At 37.0% G+C, this 21,724-nt stretch overlaps 1 protein-coding gene and 1 long non-coding RNA gene across 4 annotated transcripts; one reads left to right on the forward strand and one right to left on the reverse strand.

The window, feature by feature from the left end:
* The first annotated feature begins 879 nt into the window (after positions 1-879).
* LOC126381370 (uncharacterized) lies at positions 880-3,669 on the forward strand. Of its 3 annotated transcripts, XR_007568779.1 has the most exons (9): positions 880-1,166; positions 1,253-1,387; positions 1,475-1,609; positions 1,694-1,828; positions 1,930-2,064; positions 2,644-2,770; positions 2,902-3,000; positions 3,118-3,257; positions 3,390-3,669. It is a non-coding gene; the product is annotated as an uncharacterized LOC126381370 (long non-coding RNA). The 3 variants fall into 3 exon arrangements; XR_007568778.1 differs by lacking the exon at positions 2,902-3,000 and having other exon boundaries at positions 884-1,166; positions 3,390-3,668; XR_007568780.1 differs by lacking the exons at positions 1,475-1,609; positions 2,902-3,000 and having other exon boundaries at positions 881-1,166.
* Positions 3,670-14,449: 10,780 nt separating this feature from the next.
* Positions 14,450-17,374, reverse strand: LOC126381367 (uncharacterized). Its single transcript, XM_050030864.1, has 2 exons — positions 15,702-17,374; positions 14,450-15,048 (listed from the first exon to the last, which is right to left on the reverse strand). Exons 1-2 carry the CDS (start codon positions 16,636-16,638, stop codon positions 15,029-15,031), a joined length of 957 nt encoding a protein of 318 aa, XP_049886821.1. The 5' UTR covers positions 16,639-17,374; the 3' UTR covers positions 14,450-15,028.
* Positions 17,375-21,724: the final 4,350 nt, after the last annotated feature.

The raw sequence follows: 21,724 nt of genomic DNA on the forward strand, positions 1-21,724 counted from the left end.
ACAGGAATTTGCATATCGATCGTTTTCAATTAACTTCGAACAGTTACAACTACACGTAAACTGAGCATGTAGTCTATCTACAGCAAGATCGTGACCGCTGACTGCAGCTCTCCTTCTCCCTCCATTTCACTCCCAACCGACATTTTCACCTTTGCTGATATGATTACTCCACAGGATACCTCCATCCCCTGCATACCTGGTCGCTAGATTCGGCTGGCACGTCATATCGGTTTGACAGCCAACTCACGTAACTATTGTTGATCGATCCACAGTCCACTGAAGTGCCTACGATGAAGGGAACAACATGGACAGTTCTACTCCGAATTACTCCAACCCATGCGATGTTCATCCATGCGACAACCCACCTGATCTGAGTGGAACTTAACTGAAGCAAGAGAGTGATGCCTAATTCCATCTGCCAACTAGCTCCACTTCTCTCCCGTGCACCAGTCGCACCCACACCGACGTGTTCATCTTGCCAGTTTTCCTCACACCCGTCCACTTGTCTCTTGAAGATTGGCGTCCACAACACCAACGGTTGGTTAGGTCATGCAAGCATTGTTACAATTGATAAAAACACATATTTTCATTTAGTGAATGTGATAACCTGTACTAATAATTTGGTCAACTTAGCGATGATAACTCAATGTAAGTATTAACAAACTCGGTACGTGTTTGTTATTGTCAATAATATCTTTAAATTATACAACTCGCTTATGTTTGACAATTACTGAGTAATTGCTTTGCTTATTGCATGCTAATTGCTGAAAATTGCTTTTTATTTTAAATTCCTTAGCTAAAAATTGCTTTTTCTTTCACATTTCTCTGCTTATTGAATGACTATTGCTAACTCATTAGATAGAACCTACTTCTCATATAAGTAGGTGGATGCGGCCTCGATTAGCGGGGGAACCACATGAAAAAAAGCGAGCTACTGGGTGTACCTCCTGGGTAGTTTGGAAATCACCTAAGATATATATGTATATATTTATAAATAAAAGTTAATATATATAAATTAACATTAATTTTTTTTAACAGGAAATGCACAATGCTAAAAACTGCGTAGGAGATTTTAATACAATAGTACTACCAAGCCTGATGTTGGCCGCTATTTCAATGAATGCAGCAGTGTCACAGCTAGCAATCAAAAGTAACAAGATATTGAGGTACGTTAAATGACGATCACGACCACTTTGGCAAATACGTATCGCTATAGACTAAGGAAAAAAAATAATATATATTTTATTTACAGGAAATGCAGATGGCAATAAACTGTGTAGGAGTTCATGATTGCAATAGAATAAAATCGACCAAGCCTGAAGTCAGCAGCCCCTTCAATGAATGCAGCAGTGTGACAGCCAGCAATCAAAAGTTACAAGATATCGAGGTACGTTTCATGACGACCACGACTATTTTGGCAAAAACGTATCGCTATAGACTAAGGAAAAAAAATTAATATATATTTTATTTACAGGAAATGCAGATGGCAATAAACTGTGTAGGAGTTTATGATTGCAATAGAATAAAATCGACCAAGCCTGAAGTCAGCAGCCCCTTCAATGAATGCAGCAGTGTGACAGCCAACAATCAAAAGTTACAAGATATCGAGGTACGTTTCATGACGACCACGACTATTTTGGCAAAAGCGTATCGCTATCGACTAAGGAAAATAAATTATATATTTTATTTACAGGAAATGCAGAAGGCAAAAAACTGCGTAGGAGATCATTAATACAAAAGTATTATATAAACCAAACCTGATGTTGCCAGCTCCTTCAATGAATGCAGCAGTGTGACAGCCAGCAATCAAAAGTAACAAGATATCGAGGTACGTTACATGACGACCACAACTATTTTGGCAAAAACGTATTGCTATCGACTAAGGAAAATAAATTACATATAATATTTAATTATATATTTTATTTACAGGAAATGCAGAAGGCAAAAAACTGCATAGGAGATCATTAATACAATAGTATTATATAAACCAAGCCTGATGTTGGCCGCTCATTCAAAGAATGCAGCAGTGTGACAGCCAGCAATCAAAAGTAACAAGATGTCGAGGTACGTTACATGACGATCACGACCACTTTGACATAAACGTATCGCTATAGACTAAGGAAAAAAAATGTAATATACAGGGTGTTAGTGACATCGTAACGAAAACTTTGAGGGATGATGGAGACCATGATTATGAGATGATATCAAGTGGAATTTTCCGTCGCAAAAGTATGGAACAGAAAATAACTTAAAAAAAAACAAAAATTTTCATGAATTTTCCGACTGAAAATTCCACTTGATTTCAACTCAGAATTATGGTCTGAATCATCCTCCTCAGTATTTGTTACGGTGTCACTAACACCCTTACCTACTTGTATGGCTACAGTATGTACTTGTGCGGGGTGTAAGTGACATCGTACCGAATACAGAGGGGGATGATTCACCTGATTATTCTGAGTTAATATCAAGTGGAATTTTTCATCGCAAAAGTATAGAATTGAAAATAATTTAAAATAACTAAAAAAAAAATCATGAATTTTGCGACGGAAAATTCCACTTGATATGAACTCAGAATCATGGTCTGAATCATCCCCATCAGTATTCGTTACAATGTCACTAACACCCTGTATATTTTATTCACAGGAAATGCAGAGTGCAATAAACTTTGTAGGAGATTATGATTGCAATAGAATAAAATCGACCAAGCCTGAAGTTCTTCAATGCACGCAGCAGTGTGACAGCCAGCAATCAAAAGTTACAAGATATCGAGGTACGTTACATGACGACCACGACTATTTTGGCAAAGACGTATCGCTATCGACCAAGGAAAAGAAATTATATATAATATTTAATTATATATAATATTTAATATGTATTTTATTTATGCAATAAACTTTGTAGGAGATTATGATTGCAATAAAATAAAATCGACCAAGCCTGAAGTTCTTCAATGCACGCAGCAGTGTGACAGCCAGCAATCAAAAGTTACAAGATATCGAGGTACGTTACATGACGACCACGACTATTTTGGCAAAGACGTATCGCTATCGACCAAGGAAAAGAAATTATATATAATATTTAATTATATATAATATTTAATATGTATTTTATTTATAGGAAATGCAGAAGGCAAAAAACTGCGTAGGAGATTATTAATACAATAGTATTATATCAACCAAGCCTGATGTCGGTAGCTTCTTCAATGAATGCAGCAGTGTGACAGCCAGCAATCAATAGTGATAGTGACAAGAATCTAGGTACGTTACATGACGACCACGACCACTTTGGCAAAAACGTATCGCTATCGACTAAGAAAAGGATATTATATCTATACGTTATTATAAATATACGTTATTATAAATAAATTAATATTATTTTATTTTTAACAGGAAATACAGAAGGCAAAGAAGCAGATGTCATCAAAGAAGATCTTTGTTCCTGCAATGTTTCCGCAGACGATACATCCAACAGAGCGAAGTGGAAGGAAAAGACTCGGAAAAAAGACCCCACCACCATATGGGAACAATGCAAGGGAGAGAGAGAGAATATAATTTTATATTTTTATTTTTTGATAACATAAAATAAACCAACAATATCCTACACATTTTTTTTATTTCTTTTTGTGTCTGTCTTAATAGTTATTACAAATCTGTGATGCGAAACAAACTATACGAAAACGTCAATCCACGTACAACGCCCGCGAAGCTGCTTTAGCAGCGAGCGCACTTAGCACCATCTAGTTATATTATTATATTATATATAGCTACAAACCCACTGACTCACTGACATAATTGTTCTCCCAGAAGGAGCGTCGGGGGGTCAAAATGATGTATGGGGGGTGTGACCGGGACCTCCCGGTGAGTATGGGAAAAATCCCAAATCTTGGAAAACTGCTCCGCATCAGGGAGAGACCCTACGGCCTGGCGCAACTATCGCACCTGGAATGATTCTTTTTTCACAAAACCTATTTAAATCTTGGTCAAATTCTATAGTAGTTGAAAAAAAATCAAAATGGCGGAAAAACAAGATGGCCGCCATACAAAATTTTGTTTTTGCAGAAAATGCATCGGGAGTAAAAACTGTGTATGAAGATGTAATCGGAACGTCTTGTGGAGTATGAAAACACTTCTCTATCTTCAAAATCTGCTCCGCATCAGGGAGACACCCTACGGCCTGGAAAAACTATAAAACCTGGAGCAATTTTTCTTTCGCGAAACATATTTAAATCTTGGTCAAATCCAATCCCCGCTGAAAAAAAAACAAAATGGCGGAAAAACAAGATGGCCGCCATACAAAATTTCGTTTTTCCAGAAAATGTCTCGGAGGTAAAAATGATGTATGGGAGGTGTGATCAAAACGTCAAGTTGAATATGGAAATACTTCTCGATCTTGAAAAACTGCTCCGCATCAGGGAGACACCCTACGGCCTGGCGAAACTATCGCACCTAGGACTTTTTTGTTTTCACGATACCTATTTAAATCTTGGTCAAATTTTATCGCTGGTGAAAAAAAATCAAAATGGCGGAAAATCAAGATGGCTGCCATACAAATTTTCGTTTTTCCTGAAAATGCCTCGGGGGTAAAAATGATGTATAGGAATGTGATCGCAACGTCATGTCGAGTATGAAAATACGTCTGGGTTTTCGATAGCTGCTCCGCATCAGGGAGACACCCTACAGTCTGGCGCAACTATTATACCTGGGTCAATTTTTTTTTCGCAACACCTAATTAAATCTTGGTCAAATTCTATTGTGGGTGAAAAAAAATCAAAATGGCGGAAAAACAAGATGGCCGCCATACAAAATTTTGTTTTTCCAGAAAATGTCTCGTTGGTAAAAACTGTGTATGGGGTTGTAATTGGAACGTCTTGATGAGTATGTAAATACTTCTTAATCTTCAGAAACTGCTCCGCATCAGGGAGACACCCTACGGCGTGGCGAAACTATCGCACCTGGAACAATTCTTTTTTCGCACAACGTATTTAAACCTTGGTCAAATTTTATCACTGGTGAAAAAAAATCAAAATGGCGGAAAATCAAGATGGTCGCCATACAAAATTTTCGTTTTTCTCGAAAATGCCTCGGGGGTGAATGTGATGTAAGAGGAATGAGATCAAAATGTCATATTGAGTATGGAAATACTTCCCGACCTTCAAAAACTGCTCCGCATCAGGGCGGCACCCTACAGCCTGGGAAAACTATCGCACCTGGAACGATTCTTTTTTCACCAAACCTAATAAAATCTTGGTCAAATTTTATCGCCGGTAAAAAAAAAACAAAATGGCCGAAAAACAAGATGGCCACCATACAAATTTTTGTTTTTCCAGAAAATGTCTCGGGTGTAAAAACGATGTATAGGGGTGTGATCGGAACGTCATCTTGGAAAACTGCTCCGCATCAGGGAGATACCCTACAGTCTGGCGAAACTATCGCACCTGGAACGATTCTTTTTTCACAAAACCTATTTAAATCTTGGTCAAATTCTATTGTGGGTGGAAAAAAATCAAAATGGCGGAAAAACAAGATGGCCGCCATACAAAATTTTGTTTTTCCAGAAAATGTCTCGGAGGTAAAAAATGTGTATGGGGTTGTAATCGGAACATCCCGTTGACTATGGAAATTTTTCTCGATTTTGAAAAACTGCTCCGCATCAGGAAGACACCCTACGGCCTGGCAAAACTATAAAACCTGGAGCAATTTTTCTTTCGCGAAACATATTTAAATCTTGGTCAAATCCAATCCCCGCTGAAAAAAAACCAAAATGGCGGGAAAACAAGATGGCCGCCATACAAAATTTTCGTTTTTCCTGAAAATGCCTCGAGGGTAAAAATGATGTATAGGGATGTGATCGGATCGTCATGTTGAGTATTTCAGTACTGCTCGATCTTGAAAAACTGCTCCGCATCAGGGAGTCACCCTACGGCCTGGCAAAACTATAAAACCTGGAGCAATTTTTCTTTCGCGAAACATATTTAAATCTTGGTCAAATCCAATCCCTGGTGAAAAAAAACCAAAATGGCGGAAAAACAAGATGGCCGCCATACAAAATTTTCGTTTTTCCTGAAAATGCCTCGAGGGTAAAAATGATGTATAGGGATGTGATCGGATCGTCATGTTGAGTATTTCAGTACTGCTCGATCTTGAAAAACTGCTCCGCATCAGGGAGTCACCCTACGGCCTGGCAAAACTATAGCACCTAGAACTTTTTAATTTCACGACACCTATTTAAGTCTTGGTCAAATTCTATCGCCGGCAAAAAAATGGCGGGAAAACAAGACACGCGAGCAGCTTGCTGCGAGCGAACCACGCGACATCTAGTTTTTTATATATAGCTACAAACCCATGTACTGACTGACTGACTGACTCACTGACAGGGTTGTTCTCCCAGAAGGAGCGTCGGGGGGTAAAAATGATGTATGGGGGGTGTGATCAAGATCTTCCGATGAGTATGGGAAAACTTCCAGATCTTGGAAAACTGCTCCGCATCAGGGAGACACCCTACGGCCTGGCAAAACTATAATACCTGTGAAGAAATCCTTGGGTGTCGGGACGGTGAAATTTATTTAATGAAATAAAACAGCAGCGTCTTGTCTTGTGTTGTATTGAGAGAAGGGAAGAACGAAAGCTCCGCGAATGAATGTAATTACAAAAGTGTTTCCATATTTAAAATACAAATCTTAAATATATTTATATGTTTTCAACATAACTCCCAACAAGGCAAAAGATAATGCTTCGATAATGGACTGTAAGTATATAATTAATAGGTAACTGATTCAAATGTGTGCGATAACTTTTGCATTTGTCAGTGCTATGAAGAATAGTTTGAACTATCTATTACAATTACACATTCAACTTATTATTTATAATATTATCTATTTATAGTTTTAGTTTAAGTAGGTTAAGTTTAGAAGATAAGTACTTTTAATTTATCTAGCTTAAGTTTGGAAGGTAAGTACAATTATGTAAGTATGGTTTACTAGTATATAAGTTACTGTAATTTTACAATAAACATAACTACAATTATTTTTTGTTTTTCACTTAACCTTTTTAACTTTTATGTTATACAACCACTGAGGTAAGTATTACTGGTAAGTACCTATGTAAGTATCTAGTATTTATTTTTTACATTTATAATTAAGTAAAGTAAATTAAATTTAAAGTTTATGAACTTGTTACATAGGCAGCTAGCAATAGTGAAATCAATTATTTGCTCTTATAGTTATTATTCGATTATTTACTCTTATATATAACTTAGGAATTGTTCCTTTTACAAACGTAAATTGGTAAGTAACCAGTCTTAGTGACATAACTATAATTTAGTTAGGAAAATGAATAGTTTTACAATTCAACTTAATTAAACTTATTAATTAACTTAGCCTAAGTCTCTTGGCATCCTCTCAGGCACAATTAGGTTACCTGAGAAGCATCTAGGCCTACGAGAACTGGACAACCTTATACACAGGTAATAATAATAATAGGTAGTTAGACTGAGCCTGATAACAACTTACTTAAATTGTTAGGTATTTAATTTAAAGGCAATATGCAAACTTTAGTTATAGAAGTTTTGTGATAATTACCATTTGCTTTTTTAACTTCCATGGCTCTTATTTTTCCATCACTACCTGGAAATACCTTTGTGACTCTAGCCATTGGCCACGTCATGGGGGGTGTGTCCAATTCTTTCAGAATGACAAGATCGCCTATCTTTACATTTGGCATGTTATCTTTCCATTTTGGTCTATTCTGTAATACATTTAAATATTGTTTTGACCACTGTCTCCAGAACTGTTGTTTTAGAGCTGTACATTTTTCCCAAAACTTAAAAGTGTTTATATTATTTTGTGAGATATCTTGCTCTGGTAAACAAGTTAAGGGGCTTCCTGTCAAGAAGTGAGCAGGAGTGAGATATGATACATCATCACAGTCTGTAGACATTGGTGTTATAGGTCGAGAATTTAATATGCCTTCTATCTGTACAAGTACAGTGTACAGCTGCTCATAGGTGAGAATGTGACTACCTAATACTCTCTTTAGATGGTATTTAACGCTCTTTACTCCCGCTTCCCATAGTCCACCGAAGACCGGGGAGTAGCTGGGTATAAAATGAAAATTGATTCCCAACTGTGAGGCTGCACTCTGCACCTGTTGCTGATGAGCTACTGAGCTATTAAATTTGTACAATTCTTTTAACTGTGAGTTTGCACATTTGTAAGTACTAGCATTGTCGCAATAGACTTCTGTTGGAACATTCCTTCGTGCTATGAACCTTTTAAAGCTTGCTAAAAATGTGGCGGTAGTAAGATCCGACACTAGTTCTAGGTGTAAGGCTTTTGTTACAAAACACACATAGATAATTATGTAAGCCTTTGTTGTAATGACACTTCGAACACGGGATTGTTTAACAAGAATAGGCCCAGCAAAGTCCATTCCGACCTTTTTAAATGGTCGACTAGTAGTTACCCTGTCCGCAGGGAGTGAACCCATCAGCTGTTTGGCTGTTTCAGCCTTGAAACGAAAGCATGTTGTACATTTATATATTACACTCTTAATTAAGCGTAAAGCATTGACAATCCAATAACGTTGGTTTAAACTAGACAAAATTAATTTTTGACTTGCGTGCAAAAGCTTGTTATGTTCATTTTCAATTATCATACAAGTAATTAGAGATTGCCTAGGTAATATAATTTGATGCATTTGGTTATATGGCAAACCAGAATGTTGCAGTCTACCTCCTACCCGGAGAAGACCGTGAGCATCTATAAACGGGTTAAGCCCTCTTAAAGAAGCTTGTACTTGCATACCGTTTTGCAAAGCATTTAAATCTTTAGAAAAATACTTGAGCTGTTCGTGCTTTATAAGCAGAGAAAATGCATTGTTAGTCTCAGCAAAGGAAACAAAGTTTTCTTTAATTTTGGCCGAGTTAGGTTTAGAATTATTACAAAATCTAATGACATATGCAAGTACACGTTTCATTCTGTTAATATCAGAATATTTGTGAATAAAATTATCAAGGAATGACGACCCATTTGAGCTCAGCGATACCGCCGCACAGACCGCCTCGTTCTGTGAACATTTAATTTCAGGAATGTCCTCGGGTAATTGGTAAGTACAATTTTTAAATTTATAATTACAATCTGACATTTCCTTAGGCCCTGACCACCATAAGTGGTGATTTGGTAAGTCGCAGGGACTTGTTCCTCTGCTCAAGCAATCTGCAGGATTTTTATCTGTCTGTATATAGGACCAATTAAAGTTATTAGTACATTCAGTAATTAATTTTGTTCTATTCGCAATATAAGATTTTAATTTGATTGGATCGGTCTTCAACCACGCCAATACGACTTGTGAATCTGTGTAAAGGTGAACTTCATTTACTATCTGTTTCTGACTAATAGTATTGTATACTTTTGAAGCTAACTTGGCAAGTAAAAGCGCAGCGTTTAATTCTAAACGTGGGATGGTTAACTGTTTAGGTGCAATGGGATTTATGCGTGACTTAGAGCATAATAGTGACATTTGAACTTTACCTTGCATGTCAATAGTTCTCACATAAATTGCACAACCATATGCCACATTGGATGCGTCTGAAAATCCTATTAATTGAAATGTTTGATGTTCACTTTTACACATTGTATTCCTTTCAATATGAATACTTGACATGTTAGTTAAGTCATTATAAAGTGATTGCCATTTATTATTTAATTCTGGCGGAGGAATAGAATCCCAGTCTGTTTTGGACAGCCATAGCTTTTGCATAATATGTTTGGCTTGCACAAAGATTGGTCCAATCAGTCCAAGAGGGTCATAAAATTTACTGATAAAACTTAAGATTTCTCTTTTGGTCTTGACAGATTGCTTAGGCGGGGGGGAAAATTTAAAAGTGTCTGAATTGACGTCAAAATTCAACCCTAACGTTTTAACATCTTTTTGCATGTTAATTTCTCCAGAATACCTCTGTTCCTTCGGAATATCCTGTAAAATACTGGAATCGTTGGCTGACCATTTATGCAAGAAGAAACTACCTTTAGATAACAATTGTGAAAGTTGACTTTTTGTTTCTATTATTACATTTAAATCATTATGAGTATACAATATGTCATCAACATATGTTGCATTTAGAATTACTGGGACAGCCAAAGGATATTCATTTTTAGATCTATAAGCTAACTCATTTAAGCACCTTGTTGCTAAAAAAGATGAGTTTTTTAAGCCATAAGTAATAGTGTTTAATTGTAAACATTTTATGGATTCATGGGGGTCATCTCTCCATAATATATTTTGGAGTGACCTCTGACTTTTTTCTATTAAAACATTTCTAAACATACGCCTAATATCGCAAGCGAAAAAATATTTATTTAGTCTGAACAACAATAGAGTGTCGAATAATTCGTTTTGGACCACAGGGCCATTCAACATAATATCATTCAGAGAAATTTTATTTGTTCCCAAGTAGCAACCGATTGTCTTAAAAGAGAATTGTAGATATCTTGAAGGCAAGTAGACTAAATCAAGCCCTTGTCTTGGATAAGTCTTATATGTCTCCAAGATATCCCTCAAGATATCTTGAAGACACAGTTTAGTAAAAGTGGGCACATACTTTAACTCTTATACAAGACAGACTTAAGACAACGCTAAGTCAGACTTAAACCCTACTTTAGACAATGTTCTTGCGTATTCTAAACTTAGAATTCTTGTAGTATCACTTAATACCAAGAATGTATACTTGAAGATATCTACAATACTTAGTTAAGACTATAGGATTGAATTGCACTGAGTCAATTGTAACTTAACGAAGTAAAACTTCAGGTCATACTTAAAACGATTTTTACTTCACGCGTCTTTATTTTAGAATATAATGGCGAACATTTACATTAACACAAGAAATGAAGTCTGTAAGAAAATGGCGACTAAAATACTAGTTGTTATTTTAACAAAAGGTTATTACGCCGTTTCACATACAGGAAATTATAAACGCATGATTGTTTCTCGTGTAAAATCGATAGAAAGTGTTAAAAAACAGAAGGGCCTTGAATATACCAGAAAAATAATAATAAAATTTGTATTGATTATTCAGCAAATAAAAAAAATGGTGACATATGGTACAGATAAATTCATTTTCTATTAATATGTGACAGCTGAACGCAGTAATTGTTACTACAACAGAAATATTATATTAATTTACTTCAGTTTTTGACGATAATATTGTCAAAAAAAATTACTTGTTTTCGTCCCGTAAGTGCAAAATGGCGTTAAGTAATATTTTTCTAAATGAAGTAAGACTTTAGAAACAATTGATTTCGTAAGAATCAGTTTAGAAAAGTAAAGTCAAGTTGCACTTCATCAAGTACTAGTTAAGATAAATTTTACTTCAATTGTCTAGGAGTATACCCACTTAAGACAAAAAGTATTTAGTGAATTCCTACTTAAAACTCTTATATCTAAAGTTATCCTCTATTTTGATTTACTGAAGTATTGTCGTAAAATCATGTTTGTTTATTTTGTGCCAGAATTAGCTATGTAACAAGTAACAATTAAAATCGAACGAGCTTTTAAAACGTATGGAAAGTATGTTTGTTTAAGAGGTAAGTTTTTCGACTCGTGGAAGATAAACAATATTGTTATGCTAAGTTCTTACTTGGATAGGAATGTGATTTACTTAATTGTTTAATATTTATCAGAAATGGAACTAACAAACATAAACTCAATTTGCTAATGAGTCTCCGCGCATACATTCTCATAGGTTACCTACATGGTTCGCTGACGCAAAGTAGGTACGATCACCGCGCTTCTAATTGCCAACGGAAACAATGTGATTATTGTAAAAATTTACGAGTGTCCGTTGAATATTGTATATACGAAGAACCCTTGCAATTTGATTAACGTCGTGTGTGTGCGCGGTAGTTTCTAATCCCACCAAAAACATTATTGTTAATAAAGGCGGCCAAATTCCCGATGACTTTTATCAAGCTAAAAACATATTGGATTCGAATCTAATGCTCACTTTAAATGCATTTAACCATACACAAAACTTAAAATATATTTATGATTGTGAATAAAGCTTAGTTAAAAATAGGTACATTTTTAAAATTATTAAAAGAAATAATGAAATGAAAGAAGAAAGAAAAGTATCTAGACACGCGGTAGCGTGTCAAGCCAAGTTCAAGAAATAGAACTGGCGAGCCGCACCGTGTGTAATATTACACGAACCATCTGGAGCCACTTTTGACCCCCTCATAAATCAAAAACTATATCACATAAACGTATCAAATTTGGCTCATATATTGAGACTTGCAACATACATATGTGTTCTAAATTTCATAAGCTTATCTAAAACGGTTATTTAGATATTAATATCCAAAAATCCTCATTTTTATCATTGACTGACTGACCTATAGATCAAAACTCTAACCCAGTTGCAGATGACCTAGAAAGTTAAAATTTGGTATGCAGATAGGTAATTAGATGAATACAAAGGAAAAAAAAAACTAGCAACTTTTAAATAATTAGATTCTATTATGAACGCTTAACATAATACCTAATTAGTGCCTGTACCTAACTATAGATGTAAGAATCAGTAAGTAATCAAAACTCATGACAGCCGGTCTTTTTGTGGTAGGTATGTAGATTAACTTAACATAACATATCACGCCTATATGCCCTATCGGGGTAGGCAGAGCACTAAGTGATCATGGAACCACTTGATGCCACATTCGACAAGTACTATGAGGGTAGGTAAGCAAGTTGGAACATGTGTTTAGCGGTGATAGGTTGTCAGCTTTTCGCCCATGATACAACACAACTCTCATCCATTTTACTGGCATATATTTTTTTTAACTTAACGAATCTTAAACAAGTTTAATAGGTATTCAAATGTTTTATTTTTATAAAGTCGACTTTTAGTTTTGAATTTGTCCTTTTAAAAGGACCCACGCGTTACGAGGATATGTACTTACCTACAAAAAGTAATGATATCCAATCAAAAACATAAATGTGAAATGAGAGCCAAGTTCAATATTATCGTTAGCAAAGTTTTTTAGTTACAAACAAACTCAATTTGCTAACGAGTCACCGCGCATACATTCTCATAGGTACATGGTTCGCTGACGCAAAGTTGGTACGATCACCGCGCTTCTAATTGCCAACGGATACAATGTGATTTTTGTAAAAATTAACGAGTATCCGTTGAATATTGTATACACGAAGAACCCTTGCAATTTGATTAACGACGTGCGTGTGCACGGTAGTTTCTAATTCCACCAAAAACATTATTGTTAAAAATGGCGACCAAGTTCCCGATGACTTTATCAAGCTAAAAAAATATTGGAAGCGAATCTAATGCCCACTTTAAATGCATTTTACCATATACAAAACTTAAAATAGATATGTTTATGATTGTCAATGAAACTTTGTTAAAAATAGGTACATTTTTAAAATTATTAAAAGAAAGAATGAAAGAAGAAAGAAAAGTATTTATTTATTATTAGACTAATAGGTCATCATCAATTTAAGAGCCGCGCTCTTGTCGGTGTAGCATTTTCCGAATACTCTCCATGCTACTTTTTAGGGAAAAATAGACTAATAGGTACCTACTTTTAAATTTGAACTTAGCAGGTTTTTAATATAAAACTCGATTTTTCATGGTGTAGTGTTGCCGTGCGCTTAGACTAGGTTAGACTAGTTTAATCATTTTTGAGAAGATTTGTGCGAGACGTAGGTACCTGGGCCGCCACACGCTGGTTCGGAATTGAAAAACAGGAACTTACGATTTTTTTGACAAAATTGAATGATTGTGTTATACTAATCGATAGAAAAAATTGATAGCAATGAAGAAGATATCGCATCGCTAACAAAAACAGTAGGATGTGCATTATCACAGGTTAATTTTCTGTATTTAATTTTCTGCATTCGAAAACCACCAGATCTTTTTATTTTTTGAACTTCGTCCATCTTTCTGCTTGCTTCTATTTCGATTTTATCGTCCAGTGAATAGACTTTTCTTATGTTTTACTTATTGTAGTCAAAAACGAATAAAACAGTCTTGTATAAGAGCAACAAATAATCTTAACTAATCTAATCTCAAAGCTTAGTATTAAAATTGCCTTAAGTATATCTAGGCAATTCATTTTTTACTTTACAAGACTAAACTGATACTTCAGTAAATCAATTTAGTATTAAGTGAGCCTTCAAATAATCTGAGTAAAGTAAAAATATACTTTTAGACTTAACAGTAGGCTGAGATAAGACTAAATAGTTTTGAGAATACTTAACTTGGTTTTGTGTATTCTAAATTATCTAAAGTAGGATTTGTTGAAAACTATATAGTATTAAAGAAGGAAAAGAATTTATGAAGTCCTAATAAGTCCTATTTGATTTGGATAAATCTCACTTTAGCTAAAGTTTAGACATATATGACTTAATCACAATTCTTGTTTGCTACTTGGGTTGTTTTCATAGATTCGTCAAATACTGTACGTAAACGAGTACTAACTGCATTTTCACGTATGACAGGGTGATGTGGCATAAAGTATACCGCATCTTTGTTAAAATCGTAACTAGAAATATCGACATAGCTGGCATGGCCAAGGTCTATGTATTCATGAATAAAACTTTGATATTCTTTGAACAAAGCTTCATCTTTATGGAGCCTTTTCTCTAAATTCAAAAATCTGCGCATAGCGAGAACTAGAGAATTCCCTAAAGTATTGTTTACATCGTAAATTGGAATCTTTAAAGGCATTGAGACTTCAAATTTATTGTCAACAAGTTGAACCGTTTCATTAAAATATTCCTCACAATATTTTTGTTCAGACGTGGGGTGCTCAGGATATATTTCTGGTACAGCCTCAGATTTCCAGAACTGAATAACATTAGAATTTAAGTCTGTTTTACATTCTTGACAAAACAAAGAAACAGGGGTACTCTGAAGTTCATGGGGAGACTGTACGGGGACTTTTCCTGCAACCAAATAACCAAACTGCGTGTGAACGAGTCGGGGTGTCGCGGGATCGCTGAGCTCATTGTGCTGGTCCTCAAGCTGGGGCAGCAACGCCTGAAAAAAGATGTCAGCAGCTAATAAAATGTCTATCTCGCTTGTTTTATTGAATGTGTCATCTGCTAGTAATAAATTTTTTGGAATGTTAATAAGTGACAGGTCAAAACTGTTTTGTGGCAAGTTAGTAGTTATTTTGTCCACCACTAGGCAGTTAGTATTAACTTTATAGGGATAAGCACATGAAAATATGTCCACTTGCAAGGAACTTTGTATTTTCTTTCCAGTTTTAGCAATGCCAGAAACCTCTGTGTTTGTAGCTAGTAGATTTCTCCCAATTAGATTAGCTAATTTAGTTGTAATGAAAGATGACTGACTGCCAGAGTCTAATAAAGCCTTGACTATCAATTCCTGCCCATTTTTAGTTAATATTTTTACTTTGGCAGTAGGTAACAAAACTTGGTTGTTGTCATTTAAGCCTGACAGCAACGTTACCCCACCCTCAGTACTAGATGATGATGTTTCATTTCCATCATGCAAGAGCGTGTTGTGATTTTGCTTGCAGTGAGTGCATTTAAAATGAAAGCGACATTTCCCTGTATGGCTGTTTAAGCAGGTTTTGCATAGCTTTTTAGCTTTTATACATTCAACACGTTCTGCAATCGATGCAAGCAAAAACTTGGGGCATGAAAATATTTTGTGATCTGACTTACCACAGTAATAGCACTTAGCTACATGATTATTTGTTACTGCAGCAGTAGCTTGTACTTTCCTAGCGCCGATGACATCATTGTTGCTCGAGTTTTCGAGAGCTAGAGCTCTTGTTTCAAGATATTTTATGAAATCTGTAAAAGTTGGGGATTGAGATGAGTTCCTATCCAAACAGTAAGCTCTATTAGTGACTGGGTCGAGTTTGCGAGATAGAATGCATACAAGTATGCTGTCCCATTTGTCAACGGGTTCATTTAAATTTTTTAGAGCTGCTACATGCTGTTTTGCAACAGAAATTAAATTACGTAACATGGTTACATTTGGCCTGGGTATCGAGGCAAGATCCAATAACTTGGATATATGTTCAAATACAATTTTGTGACTATTATCATATCGATCACGCAGGATTGTCAATGCTTCACTGTAACTTGAGCCTTGTATTGGTAAATTATTAATAAGATCGAAGGCTTCTCCTTTTAGAAAACCACGTAAATACACAAACTTTTGAATGTCAACAATGTTAGAATCGTTATGTACAAGCGCCGTAAACAATTCGATGAAAGGTTTGTATTCTAGGTACTTGCCGTCGAATGGTGGTATTTGGATATCAGGGAGTTTTAACTTGGACGTGACGTTATTAGAACCGCCACTTGGCTTTGCCGCCGCCGCCGTCGTCCCGAATCTTGACTGCAAAGTAGTGCGCAGTAAGTCCATACACACAAAGTAGGCCTCTTCAACAGGAGTGGGATCATGGTCGTCGTTGACCTGAACAGTCAGGTCTATATACTCCTTGAAGATGGACTGGGCATGTTCTTGCTTCGTGCGTAACATTTGTTCGGATGCGGACGCGAGGAATTCCGACGTTAGCGAGTTGCGTAGGCGCGTCATCGTGCCTTTCACATATTTCCGCCTGTTAAATAGCTCGTTGTCGCTTGCCATATTGCTGACTAATTACGTAAACAAGTACTGAATTGTTTAAATTTACTTTTCCTGAAAAAAATATGGTCGCTCGGTATACGAAAACGTGGTAAAAAAATGATGCAATACAATTCCTGTTAAGATTGGGATCGAGATCGATTGTATTGAACGACAACGTTGATTGCTAAAAATCGCTCACTTCACTCCGAACATCGCGTTTTTTGTAGCAATATTAATGTTCCGTAATATGCTATGAGTGAGTGAGATAGCAATTTTATTTGTATTGCGTTGTCCTTTGTCTTCGGCGAGTTTGACGAAATAAAATCGTTACAAATAAACGAACACTATTGAAGTTCTTCTTTGTAAATTCGGTTACACGCAGATGAAGATTGCTTTCTCCGGTTTTGAACACTTCGACGTCGGTGTGTCCTTCCGCCGCGGCAACGATGATTGAGTGAATGAATGAAGTACAATCTTACCGCGTTGCTCAGGAATAATGGCGACTGGAATGGACTCACAAACTTGCCCGACGTAAACTTCTGACGCAAAAATCGTGCTGATCCGTCGCACCGTTTTGGCCGCAAACACCTGTAGATGAGCTGCACACTATGCTCACGTTGCTCGAAGGACCATGAAGAAATCCTTGGGTGTCGGGACGGTGAAATTTATTTAATGAAATAAAACAGCAGCGTCTTGTCTTGTGTTGTATTGAGAGAAGGGAAGAACGAAAGCTCCGCGAATGAATGTAATTACAAAAGTGTTTCCATATTTAAAATACAAATCTTAAATATATTTATATGTTTTCAACAACCTGGATCAAGTTTTTTTTCGCAAAACCTATTTAATTCTTGGTCAAATTCAATCGCCGGTGAAAAAAAATCAAAATGGCGGAAAAACAAGATGGCCGCCATACAAAATTTTGTTTTTCCAGAAAATGTCTCGGAGGTAAAAATGATGTATGGGAGGTGTGATCGAAACGTCAAGCTGAGTATGGAAATACTGCTTGATCTTCAAAAACTGCTCCGCATTAGGGAGACACCCTACGGCCTGGCAAAACTATAAAACCTGGAGCAATTTTTCTTTCGCGAAACATATTTAAATCTTGGTCAAATCCAATCCCCGGTGAAAAAAAAAACAAAATGGCGGAAAAACAAGATGGCCGCCATACAAAATTTTCGTTTTTCCTGAAAATGCCTCGGGGGTAAAAATTGTGTATGGGGTTGTAATCGGAACGTATTGTTGAGTATGAGAAAACTTCTCGATCTTTGAAATCTGCTCCGCATCAGGGAGACACCCTACGGCCTGGCAAAACTATAAAACTTGGAGCAATTTTTCTTTCGCGAAACATATTTAAATCTTGGTCAAATTTAATCACCGGTGAAAAAAAAACCAAAATGGCGAAAAAACAAGATGGCCGCCATACAAAATTTTCGTTTTTCCTGAAAATGCCTCGAGGGTAAAAATGATGTATAGGGATGTGATCGGATCGTCATGTTGAGTATTTCAATACTGCTCGATCTTGAAAAACTGCTCCGCATCAGAGAGACACCCTACGGCCTGGCAAAACTATAAAACCTAGAGCAATTTTTCTTTCGCGAAAAATATTTAAATTTTGGTCAAATCCAATCCCCGGTGAAAAAGAACCAAAATAGCGGAAAAACAAGATGGCCGCCATACAAAATTTTCGTTTTTCCTGAAAATGCCTCTGGGATAAAAATGATGTATGAGGGTTCTGATCGGAACGTCATGTAGAGTACGGGTATACTTCCAGGTTTTCGAAAACTGCTCCGCATCAGGGATACACCCTACGGCCTGGCGAAATTATCGCACCTGGAACTTTTTTGTTTGTACGAAACCTCCTTAAATCTTGGTCAAATTTTATCGCCAGTGAAAAAAAAAACAAAATGGCCGAAAAACAAGATGGCCGCCATACAAACTTTGGCTTTTCCAGAAAATAGGTCGGATGTAAAAATGATGTATAGGAGTGTGATCGGAACGTCATCTTGGAAAACCGCTCTGCATCAGGGAGACACCCTACGGCCTGGCAAAACTTTAGCACCTAGAACTTTTTTGATTTCACGAGACCTATTATAATCTTGGTCAAATTCTATGGCGGTAAGAAAATGGCAAAAAAACAAGATGGCCGCCATACAAAATTTTATTTTTCCAGAAAATGTCTCGGGTGTGAAAATTATGTATAGGGGTGTGACCGGAACGTCATCTTGGAAAACTGCTCCGCATCAGGGAGACACCCTACGGCCTGGCAAAACTATAGCACCTAGAACTTTTTTGATTTCACGAAAACAAGATGGCCGCCATACAAAGCTTCGAACTAATACAGGACACGCGAGCAGCTTGCTGCGAGCGAACTACGCGACATCTAGTTATTATATTATATATAGCTACAAACCCACTGACTGACTGACTGACTGACATAGTTGTTCTCCCAGAAGGAGCGTCGGGGGGTCAAAATGATGTATGGGGGGTATGATCGGGACCTCCCGGTGAGTATGGGAAAACTTCCAGATCTTGGAAAACTGCTCCGCATCAGGGACACACCCTACAGTCTGGCGAAACTATCACACCTGGGACGATTCTTTTTTCGCAAAACCTATTTAATTCCTGGTCAAATTCAATTGTGGGTCAAAAAAAATCAAAATGGCGGAAAAACAAGATGGCCGCCATACTAAATTTTGTTTTTCCAGAAAATGTCTCGGGAGCAAAAACAATGTATGGTAGCGTAATCGAAAGGTCATTTTGAGTATGTAAATACTTCTTGATCTTCAGGAACTGCTCCGCATCAGGGAGGCACCCTACGGCCTGGCGAAACTATCACATCTGGATCAATTTTTTTTTCGCAGGATGTATTTAAATCTTGGTCAAATCTATTCGCCGACGAAAAAAAGTCAAAATGGCGGAAAAACAAGATGGCCGCCATACAAAATTTTGGTTTTTCCCGAAAATGCCTCGGGGTTAAAAATGATGTATGAGGAATGTGATCGAAACGTCATGTTGAGTACGAGTATACTTCAAGGTTTTCGAAAACTGCTCCGCATCAGGGAGACACCCTACGGCCTGGCGAAACTATCGCACCTAGAACATTTTTGTTTTCACGATACCTATTTAAATCTTTGTCAAATTTTATCGCCGGTCAAAAAAAAACAAAATGGCCGAAAATCAAGATGGCCGCCATACAAATTTTTCGTTTTTCCTGAAAATGCGTCAGGGATAAAAAATATGTATAAAGGTTTTGATCGGAACGTCATGTAGAGTACGAGTATACTTCAAGGTTTTCGAAAACTGCTCCGCATCAGGCAGACACCCTACGGCCTGGCGAAACTATCGCACCTAGAACATTTCTGTTTTCACGAAACCTATTTAAATCTTGGTCAAATTTTATCGCCGGTGAAAAAAAAAACAAAATGGCCGAAAACAAGATGGCCGCCATATAAATTTTTGTTTTTTCAGAAAATGTCTCGGGTGTAAAAAATATGTATAGGGGTGTGATCGGAACGTCATCTCGGAAAACTGCTCCGCATCAGGGAGACACCCTTCGGCCTGGCAAAACTATAGCAGCTAGAACTTTTTGATTTCACGAGACCTATTTTAGTCTTGGTCAAATTCTATCGCGGTAAAAAAATGGCGGGAAAACAAGACACGCGAGCAGCTTGCTGCGAGCGAACCACGCGACATCTAGTTATAATATATATAGCTACAAACCCATGTACTGACTGACTGACTCACTGACTCACTGACAGGGTTGTTCTCCCAGAAGGAGCGTCGGGGGGTAAAAATGATGTATGGGGGATGTGATCAAAATCATCCGATGAGTATGGGAAAACTTCCAGATCTTGGATAACTGCTCCGCATCAGGGAGACACCCTACAGTCTGGCGCAACTATTATACCTGGAACGAATCTTTTTTCGCAAAACCTATTTAAATCTTGGTCAAATTCTATTGTGGGTGAAAAAAAATCAAAATGGCGGAAAAACAAGATGGCCGCCATACAAAATTTTGTTTTTTCAGAAAATGCATCGGGAGTAAAAACTGTGTATGGAGATGTAATCGGAACGTCTTGTGGAGTATGAAAACACTTCTCTATCTTCAAAATCTGCTCCGCATCAGGGAGACACCCTACGGCCTGGCAAAACTAGAAAACCTGGAGCAATTTTTCTTTCGCGAAACATATTTAAATCTTGGTCGAATCCAATCGCCGGTGAAAAAAAACCAAAATGGCGGAAAAACAAGATGGCCGCCATACAAAATTTTCGTTTTTCCTGAAAATGCCTCGAGGGTAAAAATGATGTATAGGGATATGATCGGATCGTCATGTTGAGTACGGGTATACTTCCAGGTTTTCGAAAACTGCTCCGCATCAGGGAGACACCCTACGGCCTGGCAAAACTATAAAACCCGGAGCAATAATTTTTTCACGAAACCTATTTAAATCTTAGTCAAATCCATTCGCCGGTGAAAAAAAAACAAAATGGCGGAAAAACAAGATGGCCGCCATACAAAATTTTCGTTTTTCCCGAAAATGCCTCGGGGGTAAAAACTGTGAATGGGAGTATAATCGGAGTGTCTTGTCGAGTCCGAAAAATGTTCTCAATCTTTGAAAACTGCTCGGCATCAGGGAGACACCCTACGGCGTGGCGAAACTATCGCACCTGGAACAATTCTTTTTTCGCTCAAAGTATTTAAACCTTGGTCAAATTTTATCACTGGTGAAAAAAAATCAAAATGGCGGAAAATCAAGATGGCCGCCATACAAAATTTTCGTTTTTCTCGAAAATGCCTCGGGGGTGAATATGATGTAAAAAGGATGTGATCAAAATGTCATGTATGGAAATGCTTCCCGACCTTCAAAAACTACTCCGCATCAAGGAGACACCCTAAGGCCTGGCGAAACTATCGCACCTGGAACATTTTTGTTTTCACAAAACCTATTTAAATCTTGGTCAAAATTTATCGGCGGTGAAAAAAAAACAAAATTGCCGAAAAACAAGATGGCCGCCATATAAATTTTTGTTTTCCCAGAAAATGTCTCGGGAGTAAAAATTATGTATAGGGGTGTGATCGGATCGTCATCTTGGAAAACAGCTCCGC

This window comes from Pectinophora gossypiella, unplaced genomic scaffold (assembly GCF_024362695.1).
Source record: "Pectinophora gossypiella unplaced genomic scaffold, ilPecGoss1.1 Pgos_47, whole genome shotgun sequence".
NCBI classification, from domain to species: domain Eukaryota; kingdom Metazoa; phylum Arthropoda; class Insecta; order Lepidoptera; family Gelechiidae; genus Pectinophora; species Pectinophora gossypiella.

Excerpts from the sequence above, each read along its gene's own strand:
- LOC126381367 (XM_050030864.1), bottom strand. The coding sequence starts at position 16,638 with ATGGCAAGCGACAACGAGCTATTTAACAGGCGGAAATATGTGAAAGGC. Across the intron at positions 15,049-15,701 it reads AGCTAAGTGCTATTACTGTG|GCGTTGCTGCCCCAGCTTGA; the intron begins GTAAGTCAGATC and ends ATCTTTTTTCAG.